General features: G+C 39.9%; 1 protein-coding gene across 1 annotated transcript in view; it reads right to left on the reverse strand.

Annotated features, from left to right (window-relative positions):
* Positions 1–22,555, reverse strand: part of MTPN (myotrophin) — a 52,517-nt gene that overhangs the window by 5,789 nt on the left and 24,173 nt on the right. Inside the window, exons 2-3 of the mRNA XM_066262370.1 lie at positions 8,292–8,405; positions 7,402–7,485 (exon numbers count right to left, since the gene is read on the reverse strand). Of these exons, the coding sequence (XP_066118467.1) occupies positions 7,402–7,485; positions 8,292–8,405 (198 nt within the window). The remainder of the gene's footprint in view (positions 1–7,401; positions 7,486–8,291; positions 8,406–22,555) is intronic.

A 22,555-nucleotide genomic window follows, 5' to 3' on the forward strand; every position in this document is an offset into this window, starting at 1 on the left:
GCACTTTTGTTGGGAGTTTTTGACAACTGACTTGATTTTATTAGCAGTTACTGCTCTGTTCAGAATGTCTTTGTTCCTGATTTGTCCTTAGAAAATTGTATGTTTCTGGGGATTTACCCATTTATTCCACGTTGTCCAATTTGAGGGCACAGAATTGTTGTATTTTCTTATAATCCTTTTTATATCTTGGTGTTGGCTGTCATTTCTCCCCTTTCATTTCTGCTTTTACTTATTTGGGACCTCTTATTTTCTTGATAAGTCGAGCTAAAAGGAATAGCAATTTTATTTATATTTTTAAAGAACCAGCTCTTAGTTTCATTGATCTTTTCTACTTCTTACTCTATTTTGTTTATTTCTGTTCTGATCCTTATAATTTCCTTTCTTCTACTTACTTGAATGTTGTTTGTTCTTCTGTTTCCTAGTTCCTCTAGGTGTAAGGTTAAACTAGTTGAGATTTCTGTTGTTTCTTGAGGTAGGTCTGTATTGCTAAACTTCTCTCTCAGAACTGCTAGGCTGTGTCCTGCAGAATTTGAGTCCCTGTGTTTCACTTTTCTCAAGGTATATCTTTTGATCCCATTGTTAACCCATCCATTGTTTAGGAGCATGTTATTTAGCCTCTACATCACTCTGTGTTTTTCAGTTTTCTGTAACTGATTTCTAGGTTCATACCATGTCTGGGAGAAGATGCTCGGTATGATTCCAATCATCTCAGATTGAGACCTGTTTATTGAGACTTGTTTTGTGGCCTAATACGTGGGCTACCCTGGAAAATGTTTCATGTGCACTTGAAAAGAATGTATATTCTGAAATTTTGGGGTTGATAGAAATAAAAGATTATATACAAAGTGCATAATACATATTAGATTTTCTTCAGATGTTTCTTCTGCTATACAGATAATCAAGAATTGAATGTTTTAAATTTCTACTTGTGTCACAAATTTCATCTTTTATTGCATTAAATGTAAATGTTTAATTTCAAATATTCTAGTAATCTTCCTTGTTCTTAAACTGAGTAATCACACTGAGTTCTTAAACTTCTGTTTGTTTTGTATTTTTCCTATGCTAATGATATACCAGCTGCCTGAAGCTAGTCGAGTCAGTCCCCCCGCCCCCACCTGTCTCTGGTGCTTTTCAAACTGCTAGCCCTGCAAGCTTGTGAGCCACCAAGTCCCTGTGTGGAACCCTCAAGTGGAACCAACACTCGGGCCTCCCGCAGCCCTGTCTTGTTCTGATATGCAATCCTGCAGTCCTCACTGCTTCTCACATTCAGAAGCCATGGGGCTCTGCCCAGCGCTGGTGCCCCAGGCTCGGAAGCCTGGTGTGGGGCTGGGATCCCTCCTCTACAGGGGGGACTCTGCAGCCCAGGTACCCTTCTTAATTCTTAATCCCCACAGCTGGGTGTGGGTGCACAGCCTGCTTTTTCTGAGTGTACCACCCTGCCAGTCTCGGCATGGCTGCTTCTCTAGATCCCTAGCTACAGGGTTTCTGTTCAGCTAGTCTTCATGTGGTTCTCAATGATGGCTGCTCCATAATTTAGCTGGTATTCTGACGTGGTCATGGGAGGAGGCTGTAAAACTAAATGAAGTTTGGCCTCATGAAAGTCCACTGGCTAATATAGTTCAAGAGTACCATTTCACAATTCACTCTTTTTGAAATAATGTGTTCACACAACACTGCTATTACTAGGGCACTTGAGATTTTCATCAGGAGGGCCAGTTCAGTACTGAACGATGAAAATTCCATACTGTCTGACAAACTCTTGTTTGGCTACACTGATGATAAAAGACTTATCAACAAATATCCACTAGCATCGTCTAGTCAAAGCACCCAGAAGGACACACACAGCTTGCTTCACTTAGGAAGTACAGTTTTCACCATGGAGGCTGGAGCTGTGGAAAGCTGTGCACTGTGGCTTCCGATCTTATCACGAGCTGGAGCAAGGTCAGCCAAGCACGGCCCAGAGCCTTGTTTCTGTGAGTTTGCCTGAAATGCAGCCACGCCCGGGCGTTTCATTTCTGTACTGTGATGGCGGCTTTAGAATTACAGCGCCCAAATTATGAGAGCAACTATATGGTGGCAAATTGTGCCTGACCCTTTAAGAAAATGCCTGCAACCTCTGAACCACAGAGCATTTTATACTACCTTTTAAATATTCCTTTTATTCCAAAAACTTCCTGGTTAAGACTTTTTAGGGTGGGGAAAAAAAAAAACCTTACTGAACTGAGATAATTCAAAATGACACGTGTGTATAGTCTAATTTTGCTTGGATAGAAACAGGCCCGGCCTTTGCCCCGACTGCTGTGCTGTCCAGTGGTCATGTCTACTGTGGACGTCTGGTCCACACTCTCGCTTGGGCCTCTCAGTCCTCTGCCCGATTTCTCAGGATGCTCTCGAGCCCACAGTTTTACCTGTTTCATCTCTCCTGTCCCTTTCTCTTTTCACTAGTTTTACTCATGTTTTCCATGGACTGTGGATTTGGTGCAAGTACTAAGAGCTTTGATCAACCTGCTTCCATCTTTTAGGTTATTATTAACAATTGTACAGTTCTAGCTTATTATTAAAAAAAAAACATTTTAGTTCTGAATTTAAATACTGTACTTGTTTAGATTTATTCACATATAATTTCTTGCTTATGATCTTCGCTGCCACATCTCAGCCTTTCCCTTTGGGTTCGTTTCTTCCGAAGTGCATCCAGCTCCCCGCGGGTTTGCTGCTGGGGTGCTGACCTCTCTGGGCGTGGAGCAGCCCTCGGTCAACTCCTACCTTTTGCAACAAATACTCTCTTGCTCATATTAAGAAATGCTTTCTTGCCTGACCGGGCGGTGGCGCAGTGGATAGAGCGTCGGACTGGGATGCGGAAGACCCAGGTTTGAGACCCCAAGGTCTCCAGCCTGAGCGAGTCCTCATCTGGTTTGAGCAAAAGCTCACCAGCTTGAGCCCAAGGTTGCTGGCTCGAGCAAGGGGTTACTCGGTCTGCTGAAGGCCCGCGGTCAAGGCACATATGAGAATGCAATCAATGAACAATTGAGGTGTTGCAATGTGCAAAGAAAAAAAACTAATGATTGATGCTTCTCATCTCTCCGTTCCTGTCTGTCTGTCCCTGTCTATCCCTCTCTCTGACTCCCTCTCTGTCTCTGTAAAAAAAAAAAAAAAAAGAAAAAAAAGAAAAAAAAAAGAAATGCTTTCTTCAACCCCACCCTGCCCTTTTCTGTGTCTCAAGAATTCATTATAATTTCATGTCTTATGAACCCCTTCTTACGGTCCATAGTAAACACTGATTCATCTCTTCTGTGATGGGGAAAAGGGGAGTCACTGGCATGTGCTCAGACCTCAATCTTGAAGGGGAAGTCCCCAGGTGTTCTCTACATGACCGGCTCACCAATTAAAACCAGACCAAATAGCTTTTACAAACAGAAATATACCTGTTCAGTCTCATACCTGCCCCTGACAGTAACTGTGAGAGGCCATCTTAGGTAGAAAGAAAATGGGATTTGGAGTCATGATCTCAACTCCATTATATTCTGACTGACTTCAGTTTTTACTTAACCTCTCTGAGAAAAATGGTCTCCTGATTCATAAAATGGAGATGAGTATGCCTGTGCATCTGGGTTGATAGAGATGGAAGATTATATACAAAGTACCTAATACACATTAGATTTCTCCACAGATGTTAGTTTCTTCTGCTTTATGGATAATCAAGAATTCAATGTTTTAAATTCTACTTGTCATTAATTTCATCTTCCACTGTATTAAATTTAAAAAGTAGTTTAATTTAAAATATTCTAGCATTCTTTTTGTGATCCCCCCATTAGTATGATCCTCCTGAGTTCTTTAATTTCTATTTATTGTTTTGGCTTTTTCCTATGCTGATAACATACCAGCTGAATAATATATAAAGAATGTCAATGAGTGTAGTAAACTTCTTAAACTGAATACTTTTAAAGTGAATTTATAATAATACATAAGGATTCCACTTTTGATAAAAAGCAGAGCAAACCAGATTTCATAATACAAACATTGATTGTAATCTACAAAACATGCACTGGAATAGCCTCATTTTAGCAACTATGGATTTTTAAAAGAGCACAATCAATTCCTAAAAAAAACCTGGCTAACAAAACTATAGGGTATCCATTAAAGAAGTTTATGCAATAATAAAATGAAAGTAATTTTGAAAAAGCAGAAGTACATTTTATTGGGCGGCTTTCATAAAGGTTAAAGAAATCGTTCATCTAAAATAACAGCTCTACACAGTTACAATTGATCCGCCACCAATAGAGCCCTCTTCTAATGTCATGGCTTAGCTACAACAATCAAGCCTCAATACAACAACAGCATTATAGGAGCAAGTAGAGGAAAAACAAGCTGGTTAAAAGTTAGACAACTCAATTTACAACCAATAATCTAGCAACAGAGCACATATTTATAGAGGCCCTTCTAGGATAACATATTAGGGCCTAATGTACATGCAAATCAAGCCAGAAGAGTCTGTTTTTAACAATGGAATTGTCTCAACGACCTGGAGCATCTTTTGGAAATAAGGGTAAAGAACAATGAATGGTTCAGGTCATCTCTAGTGTAAGAATGATTATGTCTTTTGCTTGTCCCACAGGAAAGAGGCACATCAGAAAGAAATACAGTTCAGACCCATAGTTTGAGATCCAGCTACAGAGAGCATGCTTAGGACCATCTCATTTAGTAAATGACTAGAGCCTAAGGACCTCAGCTAAAAAGGACCCATGGAGGTTTTTGTACTTTCAGACAATAACACTCTTGGTGGGTAGAAAATATCATGGAAAGGAGGAGGAAGAAGGAATCATTTCCTTTTGTTTATTTTTACTCAGACTTACGGATTATTTGTTTTTAATTGAGATAACTGATATGTAACACTGTAGTAGTTTAAGGTGTACCCCACAATGATTTGATATTTGTGCATACTGTGAAATGATTATCACCTTCAAAGTTTAGTTAACAATCATCACTTCTCATCCTTTTGTGTGTGTGTGTGTGATGGGAACTTTTAAGATGCACTCTCTTAGCAACTCTCAGATGTACAATACAGTACTGTCGACTGTTTCTTTACTGTACATGTAGCTGAGAGGCGGTGGCCAGAGGATTTAAGCCATTGCGGAGGAACAGAGCTGACAGGCAGAAAAATCAGATCCTGATCCTGTGGTATAAGCCAGGGTCAGGCTCTGCCTCAACTGTACTTAGTGAGTCAACAAGATCTCTTTAAGCCTACATGAGCTGGGTTTAGTTCCTTACAATACAGAGTCCAAACTAAAAAAATATGGGAATTACATCAATTTTTCATGAACTATAAATCAATATTTGCAGCCTGCAACAACCAGTTTCTTACTTAATACAGTAAGCAAAAATAATCCCCCAGAGCTGAAATTACCTATTAGTTTACAAAAGCACTTTATCATCTTCTCATGAGAGTGGAGGGAACAGATAGTAAGGAGAAAGACAGTGGCTGGAAATCTTTGTGAGCACAACCTACCACAGGGGCAAAAGATATTTTCATTTATTTTGGCTTTTGGAGAATTTGTATCAGTATGGTGTGCAGTATCTAAAAATGACTGTTGCTATATACCAAAATCCTTCCAAAACTTACAAAACCACCATACCTTTATAGAAATGCAGTAATTGTATTTAACATGAAGCTATGGGCAAAACCCCTAGTTTCAGAGGAACTGAATTAACTGCTTTCAGAACTATCTTTAAAAAGTCAAATAGCTTGACCAGGTGGTGGCACAGAAGATGGAGCATCAACCTGGGATGCTGAGGTCCCAGGTTCAAAACCCCGAGGTCACTGGCTTGAGGCCAAGGTCACTAGCTGAGCTGGAGCCCCCTCCCCCCATCAAGGCACATGTGACAAGCTATCAATGAACAACTTAAGTGCCGCAACTACAAGTCGATACCTCTCATCTCTCTTCTTCAATAATGTATTATAAGACAAATGTGCTCTCTTCTTTCCCAGTTTTATCTAATTCTCACTGAAGCTAACTCGATGGAGCAGCAAATTCTCTTCAGTCTTCGTTATAATAGAAGCTATTTATTAAACACGTCTGTACCAGGCCTGGTGGCAAAATGCTTTATATACATTTACTCATCTAATTTCTATTCTTTCTTGCTTCTTTTTGCAGGGTTTTATTTTACATTTCTTATTTATTTATTCATTCATTTTAGAGAATAAAGATGGAGAGAGAGCTAGAGAGAGAGAGAAGGAGGGAGGAGCAGGAAGCATCAACTCCTGCATGTGCCTTGACCAGGCAAGCCCAGGGTTTTGAACCAGCGACCTCAGTGTTCCAGGTCGATGCTTGATCCACTGCGCCACCACAGGTCAGGCTTGCAGGGCTTTATTTTAAAGGCCCAAATGAAATGTTATGAATAACACTTTCCGGAGCATGGCCATGAAATGGTCATCTCAGGATTAACACTGAGGCTTTATTTGGTAAGACTTCTTGCCCCCCCGCCCCCCCCCCCCACTTGCAGGTCCTATCAGCTAGCTAGAATGCCTGCAACTGGTGCATTTTTCCTGAGGCTGGAGTTTGAACTCTATGAGCTTATAATAGCAAAGACAAATCAAGAGACCAGATGACCTGAAGAGCCCTCACTTAAACTGCCTCTAATATTCTTCTCAGTATGTACTACATGAAAAGTGCAAACTGTAACTAGTCTTTTTTTAAAGTTTTATTTATTAATTTTTGGAGAGAGGAAGAGTGAGAAAGGAGGGGTAGAAGCAGGAAGCATATACTCATAGTAATTGTTGCTTCCTGTATGTGCCTTGACCAGGCAAGCCCAGGGCTTCAAACTGGTGACCTCAGCATTCCAGGTCGACGCTTTATCCACTGCGCCACCACAGGTCAGGCAACATTTTCTTTATCATTAAGTAAAATGCTCACTGCTGCTAACATTTCCTTTTTCTGAGAGAGAGAGACAGAAACGTAGAGATGAGAAGCATCAACTCATAGTTGCAAGATCTTAGTTGTTCACTGATTCTCATATGTGCCTTGACTGGGGGGGGGCTCAAGTTGAGCCAGAGGCCCCTTGTTCAAGCCAGTGACCTCGGGGTTTCGAACCTGACACCTCAGTGTCCCATGTCAATGCTCTATCCACTGCGCCACCACCAGTGAGACGCAGCTAACTTGTTCTTTTACAGCAGGCTATTCTTGATGAAAAAGACTGTTTTATATTCTAACCTAAGTTCTTTACCCAGTGAACTAATAACAGTTTGTGGATTGGATATTTTGGGTTACAATGCCCCAGACCTCAATTTTGGACATTACTGGTTTTCTGTCCCTGTGACCAAACAAATTTAAATAAATTAACCAAATACTCAGGTGAAACAGTCACACAGTAATGGAAAAAGCGGTAAAGATTAGCAGTTGACCTCACCTTGGACAGAAGCAATTTCACACAGGAAACGTGCCCTTCATAGACAGCAGACAGAAGAGGGGTGATGTGGTGTTTATCTGGAGCCTGTGAAATAACAGAGAGATCAGCCACCTTACCTGGTTTTCATTTCTTCTTTCTACATCTAATTAGGGAACGCCTGTGAATATTTTAAAGTCCGTGTCTGCCTATTTGCCTTTCTATACAAAGTACTTCACAGCTACAAGATTCTCGCCTCCACAGCAAGGCTTCTCCTTGGGAGTCAGCCACATGATGTAGAGGGTGTAGGGCTCTGCCCAGTTCCAATCTTGGCTCTGTCACTTCCTGTGTGCCTGGTTCTTAATCCCTCTGAGCTTCTACTCCCCACTAGTACAGAAAGGCCAGTGAGGTCCTGGAAGGGAAGAACACAGCCAACGAAAAGTACAAGTCTGCCACAGCTGGGCTGGGTGACATGGTGTCCGTGAAATGTGGGAAGTTCATCTCATTTGCTGTCATGTTAAACATTTTTCTAAAACCCTGAAATGCAAAAGCCACAGGCAAAGAGTCGGAAGATGACTGCTCCTTTCTGACCCCTTGCCTACTGACCTCTGTCCAAAACTGCATTTTAGATTTACATGTGACTGCAGAGTCCTCGGCTCCGTGAAGGAGTGCTAACTCTCAAGCTGCTTTAGAACCTGAAGAGCAACCGCTCAGGGGAAGCATCCTGATCCGTAGCCTGAAGGTCAGTCTGTTCTGCTTGTTCTTAAAAAGCCCAACTATATATTTCTAGGTTACAGAATTCTGGTATAATTTCAGACTGTATTATTTTAAATGAGGCTTCCACAATATCTATTTTACACATCTACATAAAATTACCCAAAACATACAACAGAAGGACAGTGTTCTTTACATACATTGATATCCGCTCCTTTCAGCAGCAGAAATTCCAGGATTTCAAGCTGCCCACAATCTGCCGCATAATGAAGAGGTTTCCTTCCACCTTCTAGTGTCCGGTTGACATCTTCTCCCTGATAAAAGAAGCCAAATGAAAACACTATTTATTGGATGGTAGACTAAAGGAGGGAAGGTACTTGGTATTTTTAAAGTTCGAAGAATTTCACGAAATAATTGCCTTTTAAACAATTTTTAAATTTATTGATTTTTAGAAAAAAAGAGAAGCATCAATTTTTTATTCCACTTATCTATGCATTCATTGGTTAATTCTTGTATGTGCCCTGACCGGGGATTGATCCAGCAATTTTGGCATATTGGGACGATGCTCAACTGAGCTACCTGGCAAGGGCCAGTGACTGCATTTCTTGCAAAGTGAGTAAGTAACCGAAAACTTGAAATGAAATTCTGCACAATACAGCACTTGGCACACAGTATGACAGTAATTCAAACCATGATTACTGAGCTGAAAACAAGCAACAATACTAAATGTAATGAAATAGAGTACTGTGCTCTATTTCTAAAACATTCCGTCTGCATAATGTCAAGAGGTGGCCACAGGAGACTGATGAGTTCAAATACTGACTTTTTTATACAGATCATATGACATGTATTTTAATTCTTCAAAGAAAGCATCACTACTTTGATGAAATCATATGTCATTATCATAAGTTATTAAGACTCCATTTCATTCATTCAACATTTACTAAAGTTCTACTGTATGGTGGACATTGTACACAGGGGACAACGAAGAGCAAAATCAGACACGGTTTTGATTGCATGGAGATTACCACCTAGTCCTATCACGTGTTTAAACATATCTCAAACTATAACTGCTATGAAGGAGAGGAGCTCAGTGCTACACAAATACTTTTCAGAAGAACACGACATAATCTTGGTGATGGATGGGATGGGCAATATCAGAAAATAAACTTAAGGCCTCAAAAAATAGTTTTCACTCATTGAGGATGAACAGATATTCTAACAATGATAAATACAATTATCCTCTCTGCTGACCAGTGACAACAGGTTTGGCTACTCTCATCTCTAATCTGTTCATAATCCTAAAAGGGGAAAATCTCCATTTAATATGAAAAATCTAAAGCTGAAAGAGGTTAAATACTTTTTAGTGTGGCTCAGAGAATAACAGAGTAGAGATTTAAACCTCAAAAGTACCACACTGCCAATTCAGTACTCTCCCTTTTTATCTTAAGGGCTTTGCAGAGTAGCAGTTTATTTTCTTAACTATTGTATTTTTCACGTAGCTTGGTTTGGTCAACTCATCAAGTCATATCCTGAATTGACACATTCAGAGCTCTATCATTCTACAGCCATTCTGAGCTGTTCTTTATCTTTTCTGTTTTTGTTTTTTTTTTTAAGCTGGAAACGGGGAGAGACAGACAGACTCCCACATGCGTCCGACCGGGATCCACCCGGCACGCCCACCAGGGGCTAAGCTCTGCCCACCAGGGGGCGATGCTCTGCCCCTCCGGGGCATCGCTCTGCCGCAACCAGAGCCACTCTAGCGCCTGGGGCAGAGGCCAAGGAGCCATCCCCAGCACCCGGGCCATCTTTGCTCCAATGGAGCCTTGGCTGCGGGAGGGGAAGAGAGAGACAGAGAGGAAGGAGGGGGGGGTGGAGAAGCAAATGGGCGCTTCTCCTATGTGCCCTGGCCGGGAATCGAACCTGGGTGAGCCAACTGGCCAGGGCCCTGAGCTGTTCTTTAAAACACTCTATGTGGACACACAGGGAGGTATATACAACATGCTCAAGGTCAGTGGAGATGGCATTAATGCCAGTAACTCCAACTCTACCACTCAGTTGTGGGACCTCCTTTTCTGTAAAATGGGAATGAAAATACCTGTCATGAGGTTTTAGTGTATCATTAAAGGACATAATTCATGCAGAGTATGTAACAGTGCAAAACAGAGAAGGTTAACTGATTTCTGTGGAGCTCTGATGCTGATTCATCCTGGTTCTAACGACTATCCAAACCTGGGTGAAGGCAGGTTTCTGCATTAACAGCCGAAACATAAACAAAGACAGGGTTTAATGGAATATACTTTATATTTAGAAGCAAATTTAAGTAGTAAGGGCAGTTTGGTGTACCGCCTTAGTCTGCATTCACAACTGCAGAAATGTGAGGCTGAGGGGAAGACAGATATTGCTCCAATGAGTCATAGATAAAAGCAATTTAACTTCCATTATTAAGACTTCCATTCCATTATTACTATTAACTGGATAGGTCCTTTCAGTGAGACAAAGCAAAGAAATACCTGCTGTGTACAATTGATAGGACAGCTTTGTCAAAAAGGTATTTTCTTGTATCAAAATATCTGACAGCTTCCTTCCCTTTGTATAAGCATGCAAACGCATTCAAAATGGAGCTGTTGTGTTTAAACTCTGTCCTTTATCCCTGCAGACAGTGACTTTATAACTTTTATTTTAGCAGACAAGAATGACAACACTGGACAGGCTCTGTGTTACTAATAGGAAAGAAAGAACCCTCTTCTGCAGGCCTTCAGCAAAAGCCGCTTTATGGAGAAATCTATGATACTAAATGCCCATACTGGAAAAGGAAAAAGGTCTCAAACGGTATGTGTACTTCCACTCTCAGAAACTAGGAGGAGAGGATGAAAATCTCTGGACCTTCTGCTCCTTAATGCTGTGAACCTAAAAATATTCTGAACAAAAATTAAATCCAAGTAAGCAGGAGGAAAGAATAAAAATCGGCAGGAACCAATGAAATGGAAAACAACAAAAAAAATTGAAATCAGGCCCTGGCCGGTTGGCTCAGCGGTAGAGCGTCGGCCTAGCGTGTGGAGGACCCGGGTTCGATTCCCGGCCAGGGCACATAGGAGAAGCGCCCATTTGCTTCTCCACCCCTCCGCCGCGCCTTCCTCTCTGTCTCTCTCTTCCCCTCCCGCAGCCAAGGCTCCATTGGAGCAAAGATGGCCCGGGCGCTGGGGATGGCTCTGTGGCCTCTGCCCCAGGCGCTAGAGTGGCTCTGGTCGCAACATGGTGACGCCCAGGATGGGCAGAGCATCGCCCCCTGGTGGGCAGAGCGTCGCCCCCTGGTGGGCGTGCCGGGTGGATCCCGGTCGGGCGCATGCGGGAGTCTGTCTGACTGTCTCTCCCTGTTTCCAGCTTCAGAAAAAATGCAAAAAAAAAAAAAAAAAAAAAAAAAAAAATTGAAATCAAAAGCTGCTTCTTGAAGATCTATACAATTGATAAGTCTTTAGCTAGAGTAATCATTAAAAAACAAACAGAAAAGATGCACATAAACTCCCAAGCCCCAGAGGGCTACACTGCTAAATTTTCCCAAGAATTCTACACATTATTCCAGAAAATGGAAAAACATCCAATTCATTCTATGAGGTTAGCATTACTGATTCTAAACTAGGACAAAGATGTTATAAGAAAAGAACACCACAGGCTAACAGCCTTCATGAACACAAATTCTGAATAAAATTTTAGTAAACCGAACCCAACAAAATATACCCTGACCAAGTTGAATTTATCCCAGGAATACAAGGTTGGTTAAATATTTTAAAACACAGTATAATCCACCATTTTAACAAAAGAAAAAAGAAAAACCACATGATCATCTCAGGTAGGACGAAAGACCATCTGACAAAGTCCAACATCTATTCCTGCTAGAGACTCAGCCAAGGAGGAAAAGAAACTTCCTTGGACTAACAAAGGCTCTTTACAAAAAATAACTAACAATCATACTTAACTAGTGAAAGACTGAATGCTTTTCCCCTTAAAATCAGAAACAAGTCAAGATACCTGTTTTCACCACTTCTAGTCAATGTTAACTGGACATTCTAGCCAGTATAATTAGAAAAGGAAAAAGGCATCCATTTTGGAAAAGGAAGAAGTAAAAACTGTTTTTGCAAATGACACGATCATCTATGTAGAAAATCCAAAGGAATCTACCAGAAAGTTATTAGAAATAATAAGTAATTTTAGCAATGTTGCAGGACAAAAGATTAATATACAAATAAACTATATTTTATACTAGCAATAAATAACTGCAAATCAAAACTAAAAATAATATTTATAATAGAATTCAAAAATGACATTTAATGATAAATTTAACAAAAATGTGAAATACTTGTACACTGAAAACTACTAAATACTGTTGAGAGAAATTAGGACCTAAATAAACAGAGAAACATACCATGTTTGCGGTTAGAAGATTCAATATTGTAAAGATGTCAGTTCTCCCTAAATTGACAGACAGACTCACAGTGTAATAGCAGTCAAAGCTCCCACAGTTACTTTTTAGACATTGACAAACTCTCTCCAAATTTCATAGGAAAACAAAAACAATCTAGAATAACCAAAACAACTTTGAAAAAGAACAAATGGAAGGCCAACACAATCTGATTTAAGAATTATTAAAACTATAGTAATCAAGAATGTGGCATTGACATAAAATTATAAACTATGCACATGAATTTACAGTGCTAGAAAGCAAATCCTGGGAGGGAGCAGGAAGGGCACTTGAGGGCATCGGATATGTTCATTAACCTGATAGTGGTGTTTGACTAGCAACTTACAGGTGTGATGGTCTAGGACTAAGTTCTAGCTTTAATATCAATAAATCAACTAGTATGATATGTACTGAGAAACCAGGTTCCTCGCCTTGTGCTAGGCACATTAAGGATACAAAAAGGTGGGATTGTGAGTCTCTGTCCACAAAAGCTTTAGACTTCACTGATTAACTGGTTCGATAAAATAAATATCAATTGCTAGATATCTCACCCACTCATATAAAGGAGCCTGCCCCATTCTACCCAGTACTGTTAGTTTGGGTACTGCTCAAACATTTTCGCTGAAGTATTCCAAAAAAAACCAAGAATACATGCTTCCCTGAATCTGAAAGTAGAATCTTAAATAGCCAAGTTAAAAATTCAAATATATCTGCACGAATATGCACATCATATATACAAGTGTATGTTGTTTTAATATAAAAGTCACAACCCAAAACCCATAGCTATTATTCCCTCTCCTTCCTGCCCATGGATGCTTCAGGAATTTGGGCCATGTTTTACTCCACGGCTTAGAGTACCTCCTTGGAAGACAGATGACCATTAAAAAGTACAAGAAAATCTAATTCAGTCTCATCTATTTCTGATGCCATGATATGGTATGATAATTACCGATTCTGGACCTTTCCTCTTGAGAGCTAAAGACTGCTAGACAATCTATGAACAGATTTTGAAAGAGTCTACGAATTTTGAGTTCTTTTAACCAAAGTAGGAATGAATTTAAAAAGATGAAGAAACACTGAATTAGAAAAAGACAACACTATTTACAATTAGATTTAATTCAACAAACATTTACTGAGCCTACCAGAAGATAGGCACTGTGCTGCTTGCCTGGGATAAAAGAGGAAGGTCTGACTCAATCAATTTGCTGCCTACTAAAGATACATAGGAGCTTCAATGAAGGGAATGCTCAATAATGTTAACTTACTGACAAGTTATCTTTTATTGCAATTTAGCTTTTCATATATTTATATTTTATGTTGCTAATTAAATTTTAAATTCCTTATACTTCTAAATAAAATCATATCTTACAATGTCAAATGTGATACTTTGTGACTGATTATGATAGAGTATCATAAAATAATAAGAAGTAACAGTATTCAACATGGTGTCTATTGATTTGGAGAGTGTGAATGTATGCACACGTGTATGCCAGAGAATATGCTTGAAGAAATCAATTAATATACTATGGTGTAATGAACTACCAAAAGCCAACTGGAAATCCAGGAGTATCCACTACACAGCACTGCTGAGGCTCCCCTGAAATAACATAAGGTGCCTGGCAAGTAGAAAGCACTCAATAAATGTCACCTACTATCACTATTATTATCAGAGGCCTCAGCAGTTCTCACCTGAATAGCTTTCTACCCAAGTTTTCTACCTTCTACATTTCAACAACTAAAAATCAAGTAAATCGATGTTACTAAAGAGTAAATAACCATGCAAAAAATTTTAACTGCCTTTTGTTGAACAATCCTCATAATGACACTCAAGTCATTTTCAATTTAACACCAATTTACCATGCTGGCCTTTTTCTTCTTATTCATATACTGCTCCCAACAAACCAGTGCTTTCCCCACTCTGGGCAAACTTCATGTTGCTGCCTGCCTTTGGTATGGTATGCAGCTTCCACTCATGTCTTGATCTAGTGAAATACCACTTACCCTTCAAGGTCTATCTGTACAACTTTTACCTGATACACTTGATATAGAATCCCTCCTTTCAATCTTCATAATTCTTGTTTATATGTCCCTCATTACATTTATCTTTATTCAATTCAGTATTTATTTACGAACTTCAATGAAAACTACATATTAGAGAAAGAACAATGCCTTATTTATATCTATCACCTACAATGTCTATGGGTAACTTGTGCATAACAGTCCAACTTAATGAATTAGTGTACTTATACCATCTTTGTCACACTATGTAACCTGTTGCTTACCAAAACAGCTACCACTTCACAAAGAGGTATTTTAAAAACATTACTAAGTGTCTGAAAAGTAACAGAATCTCAATGTTGAAAAGGACTCTGAATACCATCTAATTCAACCACCCACCCTGTGTTTGAATCTTTGTTTATGTATACCCAACCTGCAACTAAGCATCTCTAATCTCTAATGACAGGCAACTCAAGACCTTATTGGCTAATCCATTCCTGCTTTAAATGCTGGAAAATCACTGTTACTGGTTCTGGTTCTGTTCCTTTGCGGTGCATGAAACAAGCAGTCCCTATTTTCACATTAGATTATTAATTATGTTTAACAGCCACATCACACTGTAGTGAAAAAAATTTTTTCTATATCCTTTGCTGTTATCCTAAACTTCAGTTTCTGATTTTCTGAGTATATATGTAGAACTATCATATAAATTGCTATTAAGTTTCATCTTATAATGGCTATCTTATTTTTCCAGGCTCTAAGTTATTTCTTGATTCTTATTAAAAGAAAATTATTGGCCCTGGCTGGTTGGCTCAGCGGTAGAGCGTTGGCCTGGCGTGCGGGGGACCCAGGTTCAATTCCCGGCCAGGGCACATAGGAGAGGCGCCCATTTGCTTCTCCACCCCCACCCCCTCCTTCTTCTCTGTCTCTCTCTTCCCCTCCCGCAGCCAGGGCTCCATTGGAGCAAGGATGGGCCGGGCGCTGGGGATGGCTCCTTGGCCTCTGCCCCAGGCGCTGGAGTGGCTCTGGTCGCAGCAGGGCGACACCCTGGAGGGGCGGAGCGTCGCCCCCTGGTGGGTGTGCCGGGTGGATCCCGGTCGGGCGCATGCGGGAGTCTGTCTGACTGTCTCTCTCCCTGTTTCCAGCTTCAGAAAAATAAAAAAAATAAATAAATAAAAAGAAAATTATTGGTCCTTATTCTCCCCATCCCACCTCCAGCTGCACCTCACCTATCTTCATCCTGGTCACCTAAGGTATTTCTAAAAAAATTTAAGTAAGACTGAAAAAATGAGCCCCACCAGTGTTCAGGCAACTCCCCTGAGTTCACTAGATAAAGCAGTAGTGTATTTGGGTACTACCATTCAAATAGTCTTGAATCTAGTTCATTAAATTCTCATCCAATCATCATTTTCCATAATTCCCCCAAACATATTGTTGCAACACCCAAATTTCAATGAATGGTTGCGAGTTCCCTTACCTAACAATGCAGGGACTGCAAAAAAGAAAATCAGTACAGCAAGACTTATTTCTAAGGACTCCCTTCACAAGTGTTACAAACAACCCCACTGCCACCACACACACACTTATAAAGTAATACAGGGGTCCCCAAACTTTTTACACAGGGGGCCAGTTCACTGTCCCTCAGACCGTTGGAGGGCCGGACTATAAAAAAAACTATGAACAAATCCCTATGCACACTGCACATATCTTATTTTAAAGTAAAAAAACAAAACGGGAACAAATACAATATTTAAAATAAAAAACAAGTAAATTTAAATCAAGAAACTGACCAGTATTTCAATGGGAACTATGGGCCTGATTTTGGCTAATGAGATGGTCAATGTGCTCCTTTCACTGACCACCAATGAAAGAGGTGCCCCTTCTGGAAGTGCAGCAGGGGCCGGATAAATGGCCTCAGGGGGCCGCATGTGGCCTGCAGGTCGTAGTTTGGGGACCCCTGAAGTAATATGTGCATTAAATACAATTCGGAAAATAAGGGATGCTTCTTCTAGTTCTATCATCCAAAGTACAACCATTATTACTACCTTGTTCTACTTGTTATTTTTTTCCCTATGAAGGTAGTTGCTTAAAAGTTATGATGACACTATTTATTATTTAATACAAGATACTTTGCTGTCATTCTTGAAAGGTACATAATATTCTGTCAAGTAGACGTGTCATAGTTTACTTAAATTTCCTCACTCTGGACATATAGGTTAATACCAAATACTCTATAACATTAAAGTTCTTATTTTATAGAGCATAGTATCATATTTCATTGACTCCAAAGGATACATTTTCCTGTATCTTAACACTGTCTTGGTGAATGGGGAAAGGTACTTCTGGGTGGATTATGTGCTTTGTAAAAACAGTTATTGCTATGCCTGGATTTACTACAAAACTAATATATGATTGAGTCAAGATGCTTGAGTGTGAAGTACGGAATTAGTTTGGAAATTAAATATTAAATAGTGTATTTTATATTTTAACTCTGCAATGAATATATTAAACAAATTAAAACCAACAAGAACACATTAAACCCTAATGTAAATAACTATTTGTAAAAAAAGATGCTTAAAAGTCCTGACTATCTAAACTGTGTCCACAAACTGAAAAGGAAAGCAAACTGACCCCCTGTGTAAGAAGCATATTCTCAGAGAAGCATTCACTGATATGCCTGCCCCAACTGCTGTGAAAACTAGCAGGAAAAGAAATACACAAAAAAACCCTAAAGAAAAACAATAAGGGGGTGTAAAAAAACTAATCATGTAGCAAAATAAAATACTAAACTGAAAACTCAAGAACTTAATTTTAGAAAGCATTTACAGCACAATGAAAATGGAATTTAAAAGACATGGTTTCTGCGAAAAAGTTATCCTAAGACAAGAACCGGCAAACATATAAGGTGAACGAACTGAGATGCAGGCTGATGGGAAAAGGAGCTAGCACAGGGGTCTCAAACTCAACTGGGCATGTGGGCCGCAGAGCAAGATCACAGCCATTCGGCCGCCGCACAAGGTCTACAAAAGGCAACTGTTACGCAACACTTTTCTCACTGCAGTTGAAAACAAAAATCAGTACAACAAGCACAATCGTACATGCAGTTTACTCAGTGTCACAAAACGACCAGAAACTGTAGTTCGCATCGCAACTGCTGTTAACTAAGGTAATATCTAGCTAGGATGCTAGAGAAATGAAAAATACAAGTAGGCCCCTAGGCTTACTTAATTTTATCCAAAATATTTTGAACTTCGTGGATTAGTCTGTGGGCTGCACAAAATTGTTCGGCGGGCCGCGAGTTTGAGACCCCCGAAGCAGGCTGAGAAACTGAAATACAACAAGGAAATTAAAACTGCAGCTGCACAATTACAATGTGCACCGAAGTCAGCAGAGTTGGGTAACACTACTCAAATTAGAAAACTCAATTATGTAAAGAAATGAGAACACACTTAAGGAATTCTCCCAGACTAGTGAGGTGATAAAGTAAAAATGATTGAAGAAAAAATGATCATTATAATTAATGAGTGTGAAGTTCAAACCTACAAGTAAGACATAACCAGAACAAAGAGAACAGAATAGTTATAAAAGTAAACTTTTTGAGCTCAACAAAGACCTGAGCCTGTGTATTGTAAAAGCTCATTGTATTACAGATGAAAATCAGTAGACACCCACCCATTAATGCAGCTTGGCAATTTGTTTTATAAGGATGAAGCAAGCAAACACGAAAGAGAAAGTAACCATGTTAATGCTAAAGAAAATTAAACTACCCTAATCTCTTACTGTTGACCACGCTGCAACACTGAATTACAGAAGACAAGAGAAACTATCTATAGTAATGATGGGAGCTTATGGATCAGGTATAATCCTTTGAGGAGAGTTATTAATACTAACAGTAGTATAGTACATATGAGGTGTCCTTTAAATATGCTGGATGTAGGCAGAGGGTGGAGAACTTTTGATCTACCATGGGGTCCCCAAACTTTTTACACAGGGGGCCAGTTCACTGTCCCTCAGACCATTAGAGGGTCGCCACATACAGTGCTCCTCTCACTGATCACCAATGAAAGAGGTGCCCCTTCCGGAAGTGCGGCGGGGGCAGGATAAATGGCCTCAGTGGGCCGTAGTTTGGGGACACCTGAGAGAATAAAGCATGACTTGCGCATTCCACACAAGCAAATCAATATTCATGTGGACAGGCAGTCTTGGGCAGCAAATCAGCCAATGTACCGCCCACACTCCTGGAGGATGAGAGGGAGGCCACAGTGGGGAGACCCTCGACACTCCCAGTGCAGTAATTCTCCAACATTTTGGTCTCAGGATCCCAAAGAGATTTTTTGTTTATATGGGTTATATCTATGGGTACTTATGAAATTAGGAATTAAAGTAGAAAACTTTTTAAATACCTAATTCATTTAGAAGTAACAGAAACACATTAATGAGATTATTAAAAATAAAAAAATGACTATTTTCTCCAAAAAGGATGGCCTTGCATTAATTTTTTTGCAAATCTTTTAAAATGTTTGTTTTAATAGAAGACAGCCAGATTCTCATACCTGCTTCCACATTTGTTTTAATATATTATTTTGGCTGAACTTTAGGGAAAAAATTTGGCCTCCCACAGATATGTAGGTGAACAAGTAAAACATTTTTAGCAGCCTTTTCTGTTAATTATGGATATTCTTCTTTGACACTGCCCCAAACTCAGTAGGTGGTAGTTTGTTAAAGATAATTACAATGTGGAATCTGAAACTATCAATGAACTGCATACTCTGTTAATTAAAACCTATCAGTCTACCGGCACAGTGAATGGATCTTTATCCATGCATGATTTTGTAATGTCATGCACTGGTCATTTAGAATATTGGTTTACTGAGCTATGTAGATCTTCCAAATGTTGAAAAAGTTCTTTAATATTAATTATCAAAACATTCACATTCATTGATATAACTTCTAATATCATTTAACAAAAGCCTTTAAGTCCTGGGAAGCTGTCAGGCTCAAAATGGCAGATATAAATGTTCCAAAATTTGAATTTTCTCTTGAAAGCTCCAATCTTACCATTGGCAATAAAAAAACCATCAGTTTTCCATGAACTGACAGGCTCACTAAATTTATTTTTAAAAAATGTCAGCCAAATATTCAAGTCTGAATAACCGTATTTATAGTTTGTCAGTTTTCAAATAAAAATAGTGTTCCATTAAAAAAAAAAAAAGCAGCTAGTTCAGGTTGTATCTCCAGCAGCTGAAGATGTGCTTTTACAAGCACTTTCAATTTCTTCAAACAGAATATTAAAGGAGTGTATGGCACAGTCAGGATTTAATAAAAGTGATTTTTTTAGTGGCTTCCCAAGGCCAATCTGAACTGACTCTGCCATAATGTTTAACTGCACACAGTGGGGGTTAAGTTCACGGTGACCAGCAGTTGTACAGTTTGGTGCTATGGCTTTGTTTCACACAGCAGTTTTTACTTGCTTTGGCTTTTGTACCATCAATAAAAGTGTCATCATCACAGTGAAAAGAGCAAATAAAGTCTTAATATATTATAGGTAGCTTGGAAATCATGCACAGATCATTCAAAGTGTATTCAGACTGGTAGATTTTAATGTAACAGTATGAACGAAGTTCATTGACCTCCTGAAAAGGTCTCCAGGGTCCCTAGAGATCTACACCGCCTTGAGATCTGTTGCTCTAGTGATGCAAAATATATGAAGTCAAAATTAGGACACGAAAAGGGGAGATTTGGCAATAAAAGAGATAAGTAAAGCAAGCCTTTAAGCAAATATGGGTTTTAAAATGTAATGTCAAAGATAAGTCTTGAGAGGAAGGTACCTAATTTCATAAGCATACACAATCCCACATTTATGTAAAACAGAAAGTAGGGAGGCATTTGAGATCTTGCTCCCCAGCATATGCTGTCACTTTGGTTCAAATAAACACTTTTTTTTTTTTTGTATTTTTCCGAAGCTGGAAACTGGGAAAGACAGCCAGACAGACTGCCACATGCGCCCGACCGGGATCCACCCGGCATGCCCACCAGGGGGCGACGCTCTGCCCACCAGGGGGCGACGCTCTGCCCACCAGGGGGCGATGCTCTGCCCCTCCGGGGTGTCGCTCTGCTGTGACCAGAGCCACTCCAGTGCCTGGGGCAGAGGCCAAGGAGCCATCCCCAGCACCCGGGCCATCTCTGCTCCAATGGAGCCTTGGCTGCGGGAGGGGAAGAGACAGAGAGGAAGGAGAGGGGGAGGGGTGGAGAAGCAGATGGGCACTTCTCCTGTGTGCCCTGGCCGGGAATCGAACCCGGGACCCCTTGCATGCCAGGCTGACGCTCCACCACTGAGCCAACCAGACAGGGCCAAAATAAACACTTATAGGCCCTGGCCAGTTGGCTAAGTGGTAGAGCGTCGGCTCAGCGTGTGGAAGTCCCAGGTTCGATTCCCGGCGAGGGCACACAGGAGAAGCGCCCATCTGTTTCTCCACTCTTCCCCCTCTCCTTCCTCTCTATCTCTCTATTCCTCTCCCGCAGCCAAGGCTCCATAGGAGCAAAGTTGGCCCAGGCTCTGAGGATGGCTCCAGCCACAATGGAGCAACACCCCAGATGGGCAGAGCATTGCTCCCTGGTGGGCATGCTGGGTGGATCCTGGTTGGGTGCGAGTCTGTCTGACTGCCTCCTCACTTTGGAAAAATACAAAAAAAAAAAAAAAAAAAAAAGGAGGTGAGGACATAAAAACTATACTAGATTCTGTCAGACACAGGGTCTTATTGAGAGATTCACATTAAATACCGTATTCTGAATGTTTTTATGTGAATGATGACATATCCTCTGTGAATATTATGCACAATCATTTAAATGAAAATGCTTATATTCTTTGAATGCTTACCATGTGCCAGGCACTATTACAAGTACTTTCCAGATATTAATTCACTTAAATTATCGCAAAAGCTATGAGGTCAGGCTACTATTCCTGTACAAGAAAACTGAAGCTCACAGAAGGCAAGTTGCCTAAAACTTTAAAACTTAGAAGAAGCATATGCTTATATATAAAATCATAAAATTAGTAGTTATCTTTAGAGAATAGAATTATAAGGATACTTTGACTTTCTGAATTTCAATAATACCATATTTTTTATAAAATGAGCATGCATTACTTTTATAATCAGTTAAAGCAACACAGACATTTTTGTTTTGAAAAACTAAAACCAAAGGTTATTGCTTATTTGTTTACTTAGCAAGTTATGGGGAAAAAAGCCAAGAAAATAAATTCCTTAAAAAAAAAAAAAAAGAAAGTAAGCTTAAACAAAGTAAATTCAAAGTACAGTGTGTCCGTAAAGTCATGGTACGCTTTTGACTGGTCACAGGAAAGCAACAAAAGACAATAGAAATGTGAAATCTGTACCAAATAAAAGGAAAACCCTCCCAGTTTCTGTAGGATGATGTGGCAGCATGTGTGCATGTGCAGATGATGACGTAATACCATGTATACAGTGGAGCAGCCCACGGCCATGACAGTCGAGATGTGGATGGTACAGAGGAAAGTTCAGTGTGTTCTGTGGCTCGCTAAATTTGAATCCGTGACCAAAGTGCAATGTGAGTATCAGCGCATTTATAACGAAGCGCCACCACATAGGAATAACATTACTCAGTGGGATAAGCAGTTGAAGGAAAATGGCAGTTTGGTGGAGAAACCCCGTTCTGGTAGGCCATCAGTCAGTGACGAGTCTGTAGAGGCTATACGGGATAGCTACCTAAGGAGCCCTAAAAAATCTGTGCGTGAGCCCACATCGAACTGCACTGAATAGTGTGAAACTGGGAGAGTTTTCCTTTTATTTGGTGCAGATTTTACATTTCTATTGTCTTTTGTTACTTTCTCGTGACTGGTCAAAAGTGCACCATGACTTTATGGACACACTGTATAAAAGCAGAAATTTTAAAATGATCAGTTATGACTATAAATAAATGTGGACTATCACATTTCAAGGTAAGGAATCTTGGATTTTGTTAATAATAAAA

The sequence above is a fragment of the Saccopteryx bilineata genome, chromosome 2, assembly GCF_036850765.1.
Source record: "Saccopteryx bilineata isolate mSacBil1 chromosome 2, mSacBil1_pri_phased_curated, whole genome shotgun sequence".
Lineage (NCBI taxonomy): Eukaryota > Metazoa > Chordata > Mammalia > Chiroptera > Emballonuridae > Saccopteryx > Saccopteryx bilineata.